The sequence below is a fragment of the Pan paniscus genome, chromosome 9 (genome assembly GCF_029289425.2).
Source record: "Pan paniscus chromosome 9, NHGRI_mPanPan1-v2.0_pri, whole genome shotgun sequence".
Taxonomy (NCBI): domain Eukaryota; kingdom Metazoa; phylum Chordata; class Mammalia; order Primates; family Hominidae; genus Pan; species Pan paniscus.
In genome coordinates, this window is record NC_073258.2 from 58,936,920 (window position 1) to 58,955,845 (window position 18,926).

At 44.0% G+C, this 18,926-nt stretch overlaps 1 protein-coding gene across 32 annotated transcripts in view; it reads left to right on the forward strand.

The window, feature by feature from the left end:
• Window positions 1-18,926, forward strand: part of CTNND1 (catenin delta 1) — a 65,325-nt gene that overhangs the window by 29,404 nt on the left and 16,995 nt on the right. For 10 of the 32 annotated variants that reach the window (XM_055094337.2, XM_055094340.2, XM_003826393.6 and 7 more), the window contains exons 2-6: window positions 6,481-6,598; window positions 8,844-9,132; window positions 11,468-11,539; window positions 13,041-13,193; window positions 13,923-14,458. In XM_055094337.2, the coding sequence (XP_054950312.1) occupies window positions 8,938-9,132; window positions 11,468-11,539; window positions 13,041-13,193; window positions 13,923-14,458 (956 nt within the window). In that variant the 5' untranslated portion in view covers window positions 6,481-6,598; window positions 8,844-8,937. The remainder of the gene's footprint in view (window positions 1-6,480; window positions 6,599-8,843; window positions 9,133-11,467; window positions 11,540-13,040; window positions 13,194-13,922; window positions 14,459-18,926) is intronic. The other 22 variants (XM_055094348.2, XM_055094349.2, XM_055094347.2 and 19 more) reach the window with 7 other exon arrangements.

Consider the following 18,926-nt stretch of genomic DNA (forward strand, 5'->3'; position numbering starts at 1 on the left):
AGTTGGCCCCCTTTGAGTGGCCAAAACTCAGTGATTGGCACAAGAGTAGGTTACAGTCTATTTCTACCACCATTTAGGTTATAGTTCATTATGTACAGATAAATCTTTAGGCCAAACTTAAAAGATGTAAGGAGGCATAAACTTGCCTAGGCTAAACTTGATTTAACACTTCTAAATGGAGAAGTTGGGCCTAGCAGGAAGCAGATCCATGAGGAAGCATAGAAAGAGTGAACACTAGGAGAAGGCCATATCCAGAATAATACAGGTTTTGTGACTTGAGTAGTGCTCAGTTGAGATTGTGAAGTGAGCACAGTCCTTTTAATCTTAATGCAAATCAGCTTCAGGGACTTGGAATTAACAGAAGATGAGTCTTCCCAGTGAAGTGAGAAATACTAGAACTGTTCTGACTGAGCATGAAGGTGGAACATGGTTGGGCATGGTGGCTCACGCCTGTAATCCCAGCACTTTGGGAGGCCAAGGCTGGTGGGTCACTTGAGGTCAGGAGTTCGAGACCAGCCTGGCCAACGTGGTGAAACCGTGTCTCTACTAAAAATACAAAAATTAGCCAGGCATAGTGGCACATGCCTATAGTCCCAGCTACTTGGGAGGCTGAGGCAGGAGAATTGCTTGAACCTGGGAGGTGGAGGTTGCAGTGAGCCGAGATGACGGCATTGCACCTCGGCGACAGAGCAAGACTCCATCTCAAAAACAAACAAACAAAAAAAAACGTGGAACATCAAGTGGAGGTAGGGCAGGGTACTTAGACTTTGGACTCTGGTACAAGCACTGATAAGAAGCCATAGAAAGGCCGGGCTCACGCCTGTAATCCCAGCACTTTGGAAGGCCGCGGCGGGTGGATCACGAGGTCAGGAGATCGAGACCATCCTGGCTAACACGGTGAAACCCCGTCTCTACTAAAAATACAAAAAATTAGCCAGGCGTGTTGGCGGGCGCCTGTGGTCCCAGCTACTGGGGAGGCTGAGGCAGGAGAATGGTGTGAACCCGGGAGGCGGAGCTTGCAGTGAGCCGAGATCGCGCCACTGCACTCCATCCTGGGCGACAGAGCGAGACTCCGTCTCAAAAAAAAAAAAAAAGCCATAGAAAATCTTGACAAAATATATTTCTTTGATTTAGAAACAAAATGGCAAGTTTGTTTGTGGTCGAACCGGAATATTTCTTCAAATTTGGGGTCAGGTGCCAGTTAAGGCAAATAAATGCCTTTTAGGTATCTGAAGGGCCCCTTTCTGGCTTGAATGTTATGTAATACAGTTCTGTAGTGTTACAGGTGCTATATTTTGTTGATTAGTATTCTGCAGTAGGAGGCTTGGTATGCTATTTATTTATTTATTTACTTATCTATTTTTGAGACAGGGTCTTACTCTGTCGCCCAGGTGGCAATGTAGTGATTGTGGCTCACTGTGGTCTGGACCTCCTAGACTCAAGCAATTCTCCCACCTCAGCCTCCTGAGTAGCTGGGACTACAGTGTGCACCACCATGCCCAGCTAATTTTTGTAATTTTTTTGTAGAGGTGGGGTTTTGCCATGTTGCCCAGGCTGATCTTTAAACTCCTGGGCTCAAGTGATCTGCCCACCTTGGCCTCCCAAAGTGCTGGGATTACAGGTGTGAGCCACTTTGCCCAGCCCAGTGTGCTTTTGAAAAAAGCCCTTTGCATTCCCTAGAATGGCTGGGCACAGTGGCTCATGCCAGCAATCCCTGCACTTTGGGAGGCCAAGGCAAGAGGATTGCTTGAGCCCACGAGGTCCATGCTGTAGTGAGCTGTGATCACACCACTGCACTCTAGTCAGGGCGACAAGAGCTAGATCCTGTCTCAAAAAAAAAAAAAAAAAAAATTCCCTAGAACGACATGGAAATGGAGTTTTGCCTGTCATTGTTTTTAGATGGAGAGCATAAATTTGTGACACTCGTTTTGTTGTTGTTGTTGTTTTTGAGACAGAGTCTCACTCTGTCATCCAGGCTGGAGTGCAGTGGCACAATCTCGGCACACTGAAACTTTTGTCTCTTGAGTTCAAGTGATTCTCCTGCTTCAGCCTCCTGAATAGCTGGGATTACAGGTGTGTGCCAACATGCCCGGCTAATTTTTTTGTATTTTAAGTAGAGATGGGGTTTCACCATGTTGACCAGGCTGGTTTCGAACTCCTGAACTCAAGTGATCCTCCTATCTCAGCCTCCTAAAGTGCTGTGATTACAGGCATGAGCCGTGGTGCCCGGCCGTGACATTGGTTTTGATTTTATAATGAATAAATAGGAAGAAAGGAGGAGAGCTGCCTTTGAGACTGGCTCTGAAGACAAAATTATTTTTGCAAAAACCCAAAGATTGGTGAACTTCAGAGTTCACATAGGCTATGGGCTATGGTTTTATATATATTAGCTCATTAAAACTAAACCATGAAGAGTAATAGAAATGGAAGTTTACAGGGGTTATAACTTTTCCAAGGTCTCCTAGCTAGTTTTTGGAGGAGCCAAGACTTGGACCCCCAGTCTTTTGACCCCTAATCTGGAGTTTTATTTTGTTTTTCCCTCTAAAAGTGAATAATTCCTGTAGTTTTCAGGTCTGCTGCAAATGAAAGAGGGGAGCCTGGGGAGGCTGGTTTACAAACTTCAAAAACCACCAACCACACCCAAGCTCTAGTCCCTGTAGTAGTAACAATATTACTGGCTTTCTGTGCGTCAAGACATTTTTCTAAACACTTTACATGAAATGCCTCATTTAATCTTCACAACCACCCTATGTATTTTTATTCCTCCATTTTACAAAAAAGGAAGCTGCAGTTTCGAGTGGTTTATACTTTGCCCAAAGTCATATAGCTAATAAGGATAGATCTTATACTTAAACCCAGGCAGATAACAAAGCCTATACACTTAACCTCTTAAGAATCATAATTCCAAATTGTATTTCTTTAGTCAGTTTACAGTAGAAGAAATCATTCCAGGGACTGTGCTATTGGTAGGTGATTTTTTTTGTGTGTGTGTGTGGTGGGTACTGAGTCTAGCTCTGTCACCCATGCTGGAGTGCAGCGGCATGATCTCGGCTCACTGCAACCTCCGCCTCCCCGGTTCAAGTGATTCTCCTGCCTCAGCCTCCTGAGTAGCTGGGATTACAGGTGTGCACCACCAAGCCTGGCTAATTTTTTATTTTTAGTAGAGACGGGGTTTCACCATGTTGGTCAGGCCGGTCTCAAACCCCTGACCTTGTGATCCGCTCACCTCGGCCTCCCAAAGTGCTGGGATTACAGGCTTGAGCCACCATGCCCGGCCGGTAAGTGATTTTTTTGTTTTTTGGACCTCCTATCTGGTTAGCACTGTCTAGTTGTTTGGTCCTTCTGGGTATTTGATTTAATTTAACTTCTTTTGGTCTGGAGTTCTTACAGAAGAGACTGAGTTTTTATCATTATCATTGCTTGGATGAAGGATCTTTACTATGGACTATGGACTCTGGGTAATAGCAGGAATATCTTTCTAGTGTGGGTGGGATCCAGTAATGTAGGACTTAATGGCTTATTGAGAGTAAAACTAGGTATTCTCAGAAAATCTAGTCTTAAGGGGGAATAACAAGTTTCACTTTATGTTTCCTCAACCCCCTGACTTTAGGAATTCTTTGATTTTTTTTTTTTGTGAGAGGAAATGTAGTCTATTTAAAAATCTAAGTAAGTGGAGGCCGGCTGCCGTGGCTCACGCCTGTAATCCCAGCACTATGGGAGGCTGAGGCAGGCGGATCATGAGGTCAGGAGATCGAGACCATCCTGGCTGACACGGTGAAACCCCGTCTCCACTAAAAATACAAAAAATTAGCCCGGTGTGGTGTCATGCACCTGTAATCCCAGCTATTCGGGAGGCTGAGGCAGGAGAATCGCCTGAACCCAGGAGGTGGAGGTTGCAGTGAGCTGAGATTGCACCACAGCACTCCAGCCTGGGCCACTAAGCGAGACTCTATCTCAAAAAAAAAAATAAATAAATAAATAAAAAATGTAAGTGGCAAAGCTGGAAAGGTATTGGGCTGGACTTGTAATTACGACTCCTGACTGTCTGCCAAAGTCAGCTGAAGGTTTGTAGTGTGATCTTTTTGATGCATATGGCATGGAGAAGAATCTTTTTTCCTTAAGTCTCCAAGCGATGAGACCATTTACTGTAGCCTGCCTAACAGCTTCATTCTTTCCCCACTCATACATACCTTTTCCTCCCATTTTTTTTCTGTTTTCTCACTTATATGTAGATATTATGGGTAACTCTTGAGCCTAAAAAAACAAAGTAGAACCCTTTTCTTTCCCTGTTTTCCTGTGATAGTTGAGAAGAAAGCTCTCAAAGGTTGTAGAGGAGAGGCTCTGGACCATCCATCTGGTACTGACTGCACTTCTATTTGGACTTGACACCATGGCATAGAAAGAGAACACAGGCTTTGGAATGGCATAGACCTGGGTTTAAATTCAAAATTTGCTATTAACTGTGAGACCTTGGGTAGTTTCTTCACCCATGAGTCTTATTTGCAATAAAACTTCCTTAGGGTTGTTGTAAGGATTGCCAAGATAGTAAATGTAAAACATTCAGTAATCATTAGTTTCACATTCCCTTTCTCCAAGGTAATAAATTGTTAAGGCCTCAAATACAGAATCAAGAACTTATTATGACAGATGTGTAATGATGTGATGACTTCCAGGCACTAGAGAAGTGTCCTTTGTCCCAGAAACACTGGTATAGGTGGGACGTTCTAGTAAATAGATTAGGAGTAGGGAAACCAGCCCATTCACTCCTTAGAACCTAGTTATGTTTTTGATCCAGTTGATTTCATCTACTAGTTCACAAAATAGTTTGAGGCTGAGACATTACGGTGAAGTAATGTAATTGGAAGTGTTAAACCAACTTTTGAAACAACTTAATACCTGACATTTGTATATAACATACATTGTCTCACCTAATCCTCACAACAACTCTGAGTTAGACCGGGCTAATTTCCTAACTCCTGGGAAGCAGCAATTTTTTTTCTTTTTCCCCAATTTGGTTCCTGGAAACGGGGCAAATGGATTTGGCATCTTACAAGTGAGAATATGACAGGGTTTACTGCCATTGTTGGGTAGTAGTAGAGCCAGAACTGGGACCAGTCTTCTTGAGTTGTGTTCTATCCCATATGGCCTCTGCTTCTGTCCTTTTTCAGGCAGAGTATCTCCCCATGCTTTTAGACCTAGGAATCTGATCTTTTTGTGTAATTGTGCTGTCTTCTTTTCCAAATTAGAGCCAGGTGGTCAGCTTTAAAGCTGTGAAGATGGTGGAAGCTAATGTTTCTCCAGATACTGCTTTCTGACCTAGAGCCCTGAGTATTTTTCCTATCTCCCTTCCTAACCTTCTTCACTGAATTTAAGTTGCAGGGCCATTTATGGCCATCTATACACTTTCTCTTTGCAGCAGGGAATGTCACTGTATCCCCCGTGGTAGCAGTAATTTGGGCTTTTATTAGCAAAGAAGATTATAGGGTGGATGCTGCTGGAGTGGTAATTGCACTTCAGACCCTGTTGAAATTCAGTAACTGGAAGAATCTCTTTTTGAGCTCAGAGTCCTCTTGGTGTGGAAGGTTCATAGGTCATTGTACATAGTGGATAAGGGCAAGTACTTAAGAAATAGAGATGAAAGGGGAGCACCTTTTTTTTTTTTTTTTTTTTTAAATAAGGGTGCTTATTCAAGAAAGACCTTTGAGTGGCCTGTTGGAATGTAGGGTGGGAATATGAGAAAGTGGCAATGGGTTTTGGACTGAAAGGAAGAAGAGTTGATAGGCGATTATGGGAACTTCGAGCTGGGGTAGGAGGAATTTAGGGAAGGGCGACCACGTTCTTTAAACTTAGGGACTGGATTGATTCAGGAGTTTATTGGACACTTATTTATCAGTTCCTTTGGGTACTGTTGCTTGCTGACTTCTGCATACACTCTAAGGCAAACAGGCCCGAGCATTTGTGCTTGGTGGGGCTCTGGGGAGCGTGGGAAAGGGAACTGAAGCAAAAGGCTCAGCCTAGGCTAGTCCCCACATGTCTTCCCCACACAACTTTTGCATTGGTTTCTCAATGTCTTTGTGGGCATGCTGGGACTGGGCTTTGAGGTTTCTGCCTTAGGGGTGGGAAGGGAGGGGGAAGGGCATTCCAACAGCAGTTTTTTTCTTTTTCCCCAATTTGGTTGCTGGAAACAGGGTAAATGGATTTTTATACATATTATAACCTGTTCCTGGTTATATATGGAAATACAAGTAGAGGAGCTCTCACTTGACAGTAGAATCCAGGTTTTAATGAAAACGACACCCAAGGCCTAGGTATCTGAACACAACAAGGTCTAAAGGGCACTTGTCACATTAAGCAATTCCAAGTCATATTTTAAATTACTTCCTTTCATTCCTAATATTGCCCCTTGCTCTTCTGGTTTTTATGTATTGGGTATATTTTATTTTCCTCTCATTCCCATTTTTCCTTCAAATATTTCTGCAGCTCTCTCCTTCTGCTTCCTCCTTGCTGTGGTGGCTGGGATGCTTCTTCCATGATTTTTTGAATCTAGACTGGGCTGTTCTCTGTGTTAAACCAATCAGTTGCGACCTTCTCTTAACAGGTGTGTATGGAAATATGTTTATTAAGAATGAAAAATCTTACTTTTTAAGAAATATGTATTTTTATTCCTTTCATGTCATAGCAGAAAAAAATCTTTTTAAATACCTTTTTTCTTTATGGGTTGGTGAGAGGGTGGGAATTGGGGAGAATATTTATTTCAAAACCTGTCTTTCAACATTGTATATTTTGGACTGGCATAAAGTCTTTCATAGCTATAAGAGAGAAAAAAACCCATTGAGTCCAACAGAGTATCACTAATGCCTGTAAAACCTCCTGTTTATATAATGGTATGGAGAACTCTTCATTTTTATATAACTATCTTTTATTGTATAGATAGCACACATAGACCCTCTAGATACTTGGATATTTATCCTGAGTTAGAACAAATAAAAGGGTAAAAAGATAGTCTATTTAAAACAAGAGCGTCCAATCTTTTGGCTTCCCTGGGCTACAGTGGAAGAAGAATTGTGTTGGGCCATACATAATGTACACTAAGGATAGCCAATGAGCTAAAAAAGAATTGCAAAAAAAAAAAAATCTCATAATGTTTCAAGAAAGTTTACAAATTTGTGTTGGGCCGCATTCAAAGCTGTCCTGGGCTGCATGCGTCCCGCGGGCCAAGGGTTGGACAAGCTTGAGTTAGAGGTTTCTGCAGGATTACAGAGATGTGGGAACTTCCAGCCATTGACGTGTGGAGGTTAGGATATGAACTACTGTGAGGTGCACTTTCAGAGGTTGAGGCTAATACTCCTTTTCCTACTTCCCAAGGAGGTGAAGTTTCCTGAAGACAGTGCTTTTTTACACGTAGAGTTTTTTGTGGTTCTGTTACTCTGTTGTCTCCATTAGTCAAGGAACACGTTTTGCCATCAATATAATATTTAACAAACTATAGTAGTATAGTTTGGAAAGTAGAAACGCCCTTTTATGAATGTATTATTATAGTTTTGGAGGCAGAGCCTCACTCTGTTGTCCAGCCTGGAGTGCAGCGGTGCCATCTCGGCTCACTACACCCTCCGTCTCCTGGGTTCACGCAATTCTCATGCCTCGGCTGGGATTACAGGTGCCTACCACCATGCCTGGCTAATTTTTGTGTTTTTAGTAGAGATAAGGTTTCCCCATGTTGGCCAGGCTGGTCTTGACCAACTGAACCTGACCTCAAGTGATCCACCGACCTCGGCCTCGTAAAGTGCTGGGATTACAGGTGTGAGCCACCTACCTTCATTTCTTTCTTTTTTTTTTTTTTTTTTGAGACGGAGTCTTGCACTGTCGCCCCAGCTGGAGTGCAATGGCGCGATCTTGGCTCACTGCAACCTCCGCCTCCCTGATTTGCGCTATTCTCCTGCCTCAGCCTCCCGAGTTGCTGGGATTATAGGAGTACGCCACCACACCCGGCTAATTTTGTGTGTGTGTGTGTTGTTTTTTTGTTTTGTTTTTTTTTTTTGAGACGGAGTCTTGCACTGTCGCCTAGGCTGGAGTGCAATAGCGCGATCTTGGCTCACTGTAAGCTCCACTTCCCGTGTTCACGCCATTCTCCTGTCTCAGCCTCCCGAGTAGCTGGAATTACAGGCTCCCGCCACCACGCCCGGCCTTTTTTTGTATTTTTTTAGTAGAGACAGGGTTTCACTATGTTGGCCAGACTGGTCTCGAACTTCTGACCTCGTGATCCGCCTGCCTCGGCCTCCCAAAGTGCTGGGATTACAGGTGTAAGCCACAGCGCCCGGCCTTTTCATTTCTTAATTGGCATTTAGTTTAGCATAGTAATTTTTTTTTTTTTAATTTGCTGCCACTTCAGCAGTTTTAGTGTTTAGATGTGGGAGAGGTTAAGTAAGATCTGTATTGCCCTATTATCTCTAAAAGTGGCTTGTCCCTGCAGAATAGTGAATGCTTGCCTGTACCATTGGAGTTACACATTTCATTGAGTTGATACCAGCAGATTTTTTTCAGGGAATCCAATCTCATAACTACAGCACCTCACCACATTCTCCCTCTCCTAACAGTGTAGAGACTTAGATTTAATTGCACCTTTCCTTTCAATAGTTATTTCTGGTGGGATGTTGAAGAAAGCGTAGTGGGCAAAGGATTCCGCTTGAACAGACACTGGTGATGGGCTCCCAGGCTTGGCGGTGGCTTGCTTTCTGCACTGCAGTAAAACCACGAGAGGGCATCTTTGGCTCTGGGATTAATAATTCATCTGTCTTCTCTGACCTGTGACCTTTTCTCTCCTTTCTCTTACCCTTTCCCGGTAGTGTGAAGTGAGGCGGTCTCTCTCCCTCCTTCTCCTTCCTCTGTGATTCACCTTCCTTTTTACCCTGCCCTGCGGCGGCTCCGCCCCTTACCTTCATGGACGACTCAGAGGTGGAGTCGACCGCCAGCATCTTGGCCTCTGTGAAGGAACAAGAGGCCCAGTTTGAGAAGCTGACCCGGGCGCTGGAGGAGGAACGGCGCCACGTCTCGGCGCAGCTGGAACGCGTCCGGGTCTCACCACAAGATGCCAACCCACTCATGGCCAACGGCACACTCACCCGCCGGCATCAGGTAACCCCCCTCTCCATCAGACGTGCAGGTAGGACTTTGGCGTGGTCACAGAGAGGCTATGATCCTTTTTGGGAAGCTACTCTCCTTTTGGTGATGGGCTGTCCAGTGCCCGTTCTTCCAGGGATTTTTTTCCAGGGGTGTTAAATGCTGATAAGAGACAAGGAATATTGCTGCTGGACTGAGCTGGGTGCAGTTACTATCTCTAGAAGCATCCATCTGACTTCCTGTTCTGCTGGAGTAGGTTTTTTGGGGTGGGCTACAATTCTAGTAATGGTAGATTAGTTTGCAGCTGTACTCAAGTTACTTTTCTTTTCTGATTTTTTTTTCTTGGTATCAGAAAATTAGGAAAGTAAATGCCCACTTAATGGTTGGGCATCTTGTGCTCTCAGCCCTAGTTCAGTCTCCCTGAGGGAACAGTCTGTACCCAGGTGTGGCAGTATCCATAAATTGTGTACTCCTGCTCCATATTGTCCTTGTGTGCTCTTTTTGTTGGCTGTGTAAATCATGTGTTGGAGGAAGGGGTCATTGTTAATTCTGTTGGTTAGAGTTGGAGAGGGAGCATCATGCTGCTGTTTAACCCAAATAACCACAGGAGCCAGTGGTCTCTGGGTTGGCTGACTCTGTGATGTGACTTGGGAGAGTTGGTGTTAGAAATGAGAAGTATCTTGTGTTTCCTCTGGTTTTTCTAGTCTGACTTTGCTGTGATGTAATCTGTCTGAGGTTTTGTCTGTCTTCCTCTGTGTGTGTGTGTGTGTGTGTGCACGCGCACTCGCGCATGTGTGTGTGTGGTAGACATTGCCTGATAGATTGCATCTTACGAGAGATCTCTGAGTGGGAACCAGAACAGTGCTCATGCCCTGATAGTCCTTTTCATTGAGTAATTTTTATTTATTTATTTAAATAGGAGTGCAGTGGTGCAATCTTGGCTCACTGCAACATTCGCCTCCCGGGTTCAAGCAATTCTCCTGCCTCAGCCTCCTGAGTAGCTGGGACTACAGGCGTGTGCCACCACACCCAGCCAATTTTTGTAGTTTTAGTAGAAATGGGGTTTCACCATGTTGGCCAGGATGGTCTCGATCTCTTGACCTCGTGATCCACCTGCCTCGGCCTCCCAAAGTGCTGGGATTACAGGCGTGAGCTACCGCACCCGGCTGAGTAATTTTTTTTTTTTTTTTTTAAGATAGAGAAAGTCCCTCATACTGAGGAGCCTTGCAGTTGAGAGAGAACAGAATTCCAGTTGGAGGATCAAGGAATTTGAGGGAGGCAGCATGCTTGCAGTGTTCCTAGGATTTTTACAGGAACTACAATAGAAAGTTAGGGATGAAATTATATTGAAAGGGGAAAGCTGGACTGCTCAGGTTTGGAGGTCATGGGGAATTCCAGGATTCAGTATGCGGTTGCTCTCTTATTTTTAACTTCTGCTTAGCAGTAAAACCACACCCTTCCTTCTTCCTGAAAGTAATGTTTAACTTCCTCTCCCTGCAGCATTACACTGTATGTAATGGGAGTGGGGTGGAGGAAGAGTCTCCCAAGGTGGTTGGATCTCACTATTCTACTGGAAGAGGAGCAGGCAAATACATTTTTATGTGGTATAATGTCATTAGATTATTTCCTGCTGCTTAAGACAGAGCAACTTCTGGATGACATTTTGGAATGTATTCTGTGGCTCTAATAATTGTTGGTAAAGATATTGAGCCTTCTGTTTTCTTGAGGGGAGTTGGGGTGCTTGTTTTTGTACTTGGAAAGGGAGACTCGTATCTCTTGCTTTTTTCTTTAATTAAATTTCTATTATTTACATTAGGACATGATAGCCATCTTGCTTCTTTCTTTAAAAAGCTGCCGGGAATGGGAGTTTCCAGTGGTAGTACTGCATGAAGATTCATGAGACTATAAAGCTCTTTGGAAACCCCCCAACTTAGCCCTTCCAACTTTCCTTACATTTTTATGGCTTTCCAAAAAGGTTGCATGTAAGGGAAATTATCTAGGTCTGTGCTGTTTATTCAGCAAATAGTTTTTGAGCACCTGTTATGTGCCAGGCACTGTTCAAGGCACTAGACTAAACTAAACTTATCCCAAAAAACCCTCTGCCCTCGTGGAGTTTACGTTCTTATGTTCCAGAGACCCTGTCTGCCAGAGTTCCAGGCCTGATTTTCAATTTTGAGGAAAGTGCTAAGACTAAAGAGTGAACGGTTCTTTTATGAGTACTGACACAAGGCCTCCAGGCCACACATATCTTCTTGAAAGCCCTTTTCCTGTTTGAAAAAAAGATCATTTGTATTTGATAGAGCAAAAGAAGGCCACAAAATGAATTGTCTTCTTGTGGGCTGTGTTTCAGAACGGCCGGTTTGTGGGCGATGCTGACCTTGAAAGACAGAAATTTTCAGATTTGAAACTCAACGGACCCCAGGTAATTCTTTGGCTCAAGACCTGGGTTGCTTCATTCATATTTTCTTATTTCCCCAGCCTATAAGAGCATATTTGTGTCTTGTAAGGTGCCTGGCACATTGTACATACTCGTCAATTAGTTTCTTTTATTTACGAAAACAAAGAAGTGGAGCTCCAAAGTATATATGCAGTTTTGTTTTGGAATGAATTTTAATGACCATTGATCTTTATGACTATTCCTCCTCCCCACTGCCACCCCATTTGATCCCTAAGTACTGAGTTTCTTTTCTAGAGACAGTAGGCTTCTACTTTGCAGCAAAAAACCCTACCTAAAATCTGGCTGGTCTTGAGCCTTTTAGACGGTAACTGAAGAGTAACATAAAGCCAGTCAAAAGATGGCTCTTACTGGGATTTTCAGGTTTGTCTTAAAAGTTCTTTATTTTTGGCCAGGCATGGTGGCTCATGCCTGTAATCCCAGCACTTTGGGAGGCTGAGGTGGGCAGATCACCTCAGGTCGGGAGTTGGAGACCAGCCTGACCAACATGGAGAAACCCCGTCTCTACTGAAAATACAAAATTAGTCAGGCGTGGTGGCACATGCCTGTAATCCCAGCTACTCGGGAGGCTGAGGCAGGAGAATTGCTTGAACCCAGGTGGCGGAGATTGTGGTGAGCTGAGATCATGCCATTGTACTCCAGCCTGGGCAACAAGAGCAAAACTCTGTCTCAAAAAAAAAAAAAAAAAAAAGTTCTTTATTTTAGACTGGGCACGGTGTCTCATGCCTGTAATCTAACACTTTGGGAGGCCAAGGCAGAGCAAAACTCTGTCTCAAAAAAAAAAAAAAAAACAAAGTTCTTTATTTTGGCCAGGCGTGGTTTGCTCATTCCTGTAATTCCAGCACTTTGGGAGGCTGAGGCTGGAGGATTGCTTGAGCCCAGGAGTTCAAGACCAGCCTGGGCAACATAGACCCTGTCTCTACAAAAAAAATAAAATTAGCCAGGCATGGTGGCGTGAGCCTGTAGTTCTAGCTACTCAGGAGGCTGAAATGGCAAGATTGCTTGAGCCTGGGAGGTTGGGACTCCAGTGAGCTATGATCATGCCACTGCACTCTAGCTTGGGTGATAGAGTGAGACCCTATCTCAAGTAAATAAATAAAAGTTATTTATTTATTGGGTGAGCTGCTCTTTTGAGGGATCACTCAGATATAGATGAAACTGCAGTTAACACAGTTCATGTTCACTTAGATGACCACAGCTGGGAAGTTAAATCTACTGTCTGTCACTTGGATGTTGATGTGGCTATAGTTAGTTCATGTTTGTTAAATGACTACAACTGGGAAATTATGTCTACTGTCCTTTTGTACAAGTTCAAAAGATGACAGCCACCCATCTAAAAATCCTGAGGCCTATAGAAGATGCATGAGGAGTCCCTGTCTCCAGGGTTACCACTTATGCTTCTTATTAGGATGGCTTGTTATACATAGCACTTAATAGTAGTTTCTTCTCTTTTCTCTTTTGCATATAGGATCACAGTCACCTTCTATATAGCACCATCCCCAGGATGCAGGAGCCGGGGCAGATCGTGGAGACCTACACGGAGGAGGATCCTGAGGGAGCCATGTCTGTAGTCTCTGTGGAGACCTCAGATGATGGGACCACTCGGCGCACAGAGACCACGGTAAACTAAGACGTGTGTAAGATCTGGAAGTGATAAGAGGTCTTTTCTTCTCTATTAGGGGAGGGGTTAAGCCCTTCATTAAGATGGAGGACTGATATGCCATTATTGATCTGATTGCATGAAGTGATCTCTGGCCAGATAGAAAGGATGAAGAGATGGGAAAATGTTATGGGATAGGGAAGACAGAAGGTATATCAAGGTCTATAGTAGCTTCCCTTATAAGCATAGTTACTGTCAGGGCAATTTTCCTGCTTGGGGACTTCCTATAGGATGGAAAGAAAGATAGATGGTAGGCCTTAAGGCATTTCTAGGTAAAGTGACCTAGGGATATAAAGGTTTGTTTCTTTTGGAGTGGTATAGAATTTAATTGTTCATGGCTGGGCGCGGTGGGTCACGCTTGTAATCCCAGCCCTGTGGGAGGCTGAGGTGGGCGGATCACGAGGTCAGGAGTTTGAGACCAGTCTGGGCAACATAGTGAAACCCCGTCTCTACTAAAAATACAAAAAATTAGCCAGGTGTGGTGGTGTGTGCCTGTAATACCAGCTACTCGGGAGGCTGAGGCAGGAGAATTGCGTGAACCTGGGAGGCAGAGGTTGCAGGTGAGCCGAGATCACGCCATTGCACTCCAGCCAGGGCAACAGTGCAAGACTCCATCTCAAAAAAAAAAAAAAAGAATTTAATTGCTCACTTCCTTAATTAGTTTTTCTTTTTCTTGTTTCCTACTTGCAGGTCAAGAAAGTAGTGAAGACTGTGACAACACGGACAGTACAGCCAGTCACTATGGGACCAGACGGGTTGCCTGTGGATGCTTCATCAGTTTCTAACAACTATATCCAGACTTTGGGTCGTGATTTCCGCAAGAATGGCAATGGGGGACCTGGTCCCTATGTGGGGCAAGCTGGCACTGCTACCCTTCCTAGGAACTTCCACTACCCTCCTGATGGTTATAGTCGCCACTATGAAGATGGTTATCCAGGTGGCAGTGATAACTATGGCAGTCTGTCCCGGGTGACCCGCATTGAGGAGCGGTATAGGCCCAGCATGGAAGGCTACCGGGCACCTAGTAGACAGGATGTGTATGGGCCCCAACCCCAGGTTCGGGTAGGTGGGAGCAGCGTGGATCTGCATCGCTTTCATCCAGAGCCTTATGGGCTAGAGGATGACCAGCGTAGTATGGGCTATGATGACCTGGATTATGGTATGATGTCTGATTATGGCACTGCCCGTCGGACTGGGACACCCTCTGACCCTCGTCGGCGCCTCAGGTAGGCAAGAATAGGGGAAGAGAAAAGGGTCTTTCCAAGACCAGGGACAAGGGGTAGCTTTTCCTTCAACTTCTAGGAGCTTTTTGGGATCAGAGATACTCGTGGCCTCCTCCCCTCTGCTTTTTTTTGGGGTGAAAAGCTACCCTGTTTTTCCCTTTTCTGACTTGGCTTAGTATTGACTTGCTATATATATATAATACAAATATATATATAATTTTTTAAATGAAAATAATATAATTTTATTTTTTATTTTTTTGAGACAGAGTCTTGCTCTTTCACCCATGCTGGAGTACAGGGGTGCCATCTTGGCTCACTGCCACCTCCGCCTCCCGGGTTCAAGTGATTCTCGTGCCTCAGCCTCCCTAGTAGCTGGGACTACAGGCAAGCACCATCACGCCTGGCTAATTTTTATATTTTTAGTAGAGATGGGGTTTCACCATGTTGGCCAGGCTGGTCTCAAACTCCCGACCTCTGGTGATCCACCCGCCTTGGCCTCCAAAAGCGCTGGGATTACAGGCGTGAGCCACCGCGCCTGGCCCACAAATTGTTTTCTATAATTTGAATATATGGGCCAGGCGCGGTGGCTCACGCCTGTAATCCCAGCGCTTTTGGAGACTGAGGTGGGTGGATCACCTGAGGTCCGGAGTTCAAGACCAGCCTGACCAACATGGAGAAACCCCGCCTCTACTAAAAATACAAAATTAGCTGGGCGTAGTGGTGCATGCCTGTAATCTCAGCTACTCGGGAGGCTGAGGCAGGAGAATCATATGAACCCGGGAGGCAGAGGTTGTCGTGAGCCAAGATCATGCCATTGCACTCCAGCCTGGGCAACAAGAGCGAAACTCCACCTCAAAAAAAAAAAAAAAAAGAAAAAAAAGAAAACAACTTGTGATTGTTATTAGTCTGTGTCCTGAAGAGTGAACTTTGCTTCTGCTTCTATGCTGAAGTTTTTGCTGTTTCTGGCTAAGATGTGACCCCCTTTTGGTGTGTTAGGCAGAGGATTCTGATGTCTGGGGCCATGGAATTCTTGCTCACTTCTTCCTGGGAATTTCTTTAGCTTCTGATTTGGTATTAAGAACAGAGTCGGTTGGGCACGGTGTCTCACGCTTGTAATCCCAGCACTTTGGGAGGCCGAGTTGGGCGGATCACGAGGTCAGGAGATCGAGATCATCCTGGCTTAACACAGTGAAACCCTGTCTCTACTAAAAATACAAAAATTAGCCGGGTGTGGTGGCTCGTGCCTGTAGTCTCAGCTACTCAGGAGGCTGAGGCAGGAGAATCACTTGAACCCGGGTGGCAGAGGCTGTAGTGAGCCGAGATCCTGCCACTGCACTCCAGCCTGGGTGACGTAATGAGACTGTCTCAAAAAAAAAAAAAAAAGCCAAAAAAACCCCAAAACAAAACAGAGTTGAGGGTTTTAGGAATTCAGAACCAAAAGAGACAGTTGAGGACGTGTATAAGAACTTTCTTGTGTTTTTAATCCCAAAGTTAAAAACAAACTTTGACCTCACAAGGGCCTTGACATTCTGTGCTTAGGGTCTTATTATTTGATTGTAAAGTGAAATTGTGGTGGCATCCTTGGGTGGGGGTCAGGGGATACATTAGCAACACTCTGAAAGGTCACTAAGCACCTGCCTACTCTGACTTTACTACTTGTTCCTGGAGATTCTTTGGTGATGTGAAAAAAGGAGTGATTGATGTTTGGACTGGTATATGGTTTGCCTTGTTGCCTTGAGAGAATGCTTTAGAATGGGGTCGACAGACCCCTGAAAAGGACCACGTAGAACTATTTTAGGCTTTGCAGGCCGTGTATCATTGTCGTATGTTGTTCTTTTTTTCAAACAATCTTTTAAAAATAGCATTATGGGGGTGTACAAAAACAGGTTTGGCCCATGGGCTGCCAATGCTGCTTCAGAATAAATTAGAAACAGTGTTTTCCAGGTAAAGAGAAATGATAAGAAACAAGGGATGATTTACGGTTGTCTTGATGGTAAGGATATCCTAGCAGCTGTTGCTGAATTTCTCTATATGGGGTCATGACCTTTTAAAGCAAATGCCTTGGTGCTTATTTTCCTCATATATTAGGTAGCTTTGGTTAAGAGTGAACAGGGCTGGGCCCAGGGGTAGAGGCCCCATTATCTAAGACTGAGTCACTCACCTTTCAGGTGTCTTGGATAGCTAATCCAGCTCCCATGTGACTCATTTTTATTCCTACAGGAGCACCAGACCTCGGCTGGTGCAACTTAGAGCAGTGGTAGATAACAGCCTTCATTGAAGCAGTCTGTCCAGGGTGTTGGCTCTACTGCAAGTCTGCTTTTTCTGACTTCCTCATTAGTAAAGAGTGATTGGACCCAGATGGGTGTGGGTGGCCAGGTCATTCTCTGCCGTCCCTAGTTGTGCTAGTTCACATAGAGTTTTGGGCCTGGTTCTTGGGTTTGTTCCAGGGTAGCACTGGACTTGGAAACCTGCTTGACTAGCAAGCATATTTGCTGCTTCCTGTTCCAGGCTAGAAGAGTAATACAAGGTCAAACTTAAACAGTGAGGCAGTGATTAGTGGAAAAAGCACTGAACCCTGAGACCTTGGTTCTAGTTGTGCCTTTGCCACTAGCTAAGTAGCCTCAAGCAAGTCATTTGGTCTTCCCAGGCACAGCTTTGTTTCTTGTAAAACAAAGGAAAGAATGTCCAATCCACTGCCTTTGTATAGAAAAGGATATAAGATAGAGTTATCTGGAAATTTTGGTTATGGTAATTGTTCATATAATTTTGTATATTAATAATAGAGGTTAAACATGTTCAATACGGAGCCTGAAAAACCCAGAAAAGCATTACCACCTATTGATAAAGAACCACTGTTAACATTTTGGTGCATATCCTTTGAGTTTTTTTAATTATACATGTAACTATATCCTATTTTCCCTCTACTAAAATGGAATCTTAACATACTGCTCAATAGCCTACTTTTAAGCTATCTAAGCTATTCATTTTGTTTCCGTGTGTTTTTTTTTTTTTTGAGATGGAGTCTTGCTCTGTCACCCAGGCTGGAGAGCAGTGGTGCGATCTGGTATTATACCCAGGAGGCTTTTTGTTCCATGGTATTTTATAATGTTAGTAAATACTTTTCCTTAATTTTATAGTAAGCAGAAAATTTTTATGGTTGGGGTGGATGCAAAAGTGATGCATAATAGTTTAGAAGACAACCAATTTTGTTTTACCAGCTGTTTGGGCATTTTTAGTACCCCCTTCTTGATTTGAAGGGTTTAATCTTGACCTTTTTTTTTTTTTCTTCGAAATAGAGTCTCGCTCTGTCACTTAGGCTGGAGTGCAGTGGCACAATCTCAGTTCACTGCAACCTCCACCTCTTGGGTTCAAGCGATTCTCTTGCCTCTGCCTCCCAAGTAGCTGGGATTACAGGTGCCCACCACCATGCCCTGCTAATTTTTGTATTTTTAGTAGAGATGGGATTTTTCCATGTTGGCCATGCTGGTCTCGAACTTCTGACCTCAGGTAATCCACCCACTGCAGCCTCCCGAAGTGCTGGGATTACAGATGTGAGCCACCATGCCTGGTCCTGTTTCCGTGTTATTTTAAGACCATCTTGGTCATGGTTTACTAAATGCTTTGTCCATCTGAATCACTGTTGCATAGTTGATGTTGATACCTGTGAGGCAGGCCTTCTGCTCAGGGCAACCTTGAGTATTTGGTGACAGTGGGAGTGGTTTTGTAGAACAAACAATGGCTTATTTGGAGAGCTCCACACAATAGATTATCCTCTCCTGTGGGAGCCAGAAAGAGATGAGCTCACAGATAATGGGTTTCTTCCTTCCTGGTAGTTACGAATAAATAATAGTGTGACAGACTCACCCTCTAGTGGTTGTTGGTAGTACTGAAACAGGAAGAATTGTCTCCTGGTTTGATTTTTCTTACTTTCAATTGCTTTCTCTGTTCCTAGTGGCTGGGCTTCCCAAATGTGATGTTGGTGAATAGCCTTCATTTTGAAAGAGCTGGAGGTATTGTCTTTAGAAATTGGAGGATGGAATCTTACCTCTTAACACATTTGTTGAGTAGCAGACATGACCTTGGAATGACTGTGAAAATTACTTTTCAAGTTTATACCTCATCAGTACCAAAGCCAGATCCTCCTGTGATGTAGCAGGAAGCCCTTTATTAGTTTTTCTCTATCAATCCATCTTTTATAATTTCCAAAATAGGATAAGGAGAAGCTTAAATATGAAATGTATTTAAAGGTCTTATCCTACCAGTTGTTTCCTGTGTGTAAATGCCTAATTTCCTGTTTGGTTAAGGAACTGTTCTCAGACTTCTGTGGCATTGAGTCAGTTGCTTTGGTTAATTCTGTTCTCTGAGAGTTTATCCTGATCTCTACCTAGAAAAGTTAATAACTGTCAGATATCATTCAAATAAATGATAAGTAGTAGGGATTTGGTTCTTTCTTTTTGATTAGCCTTTCCTG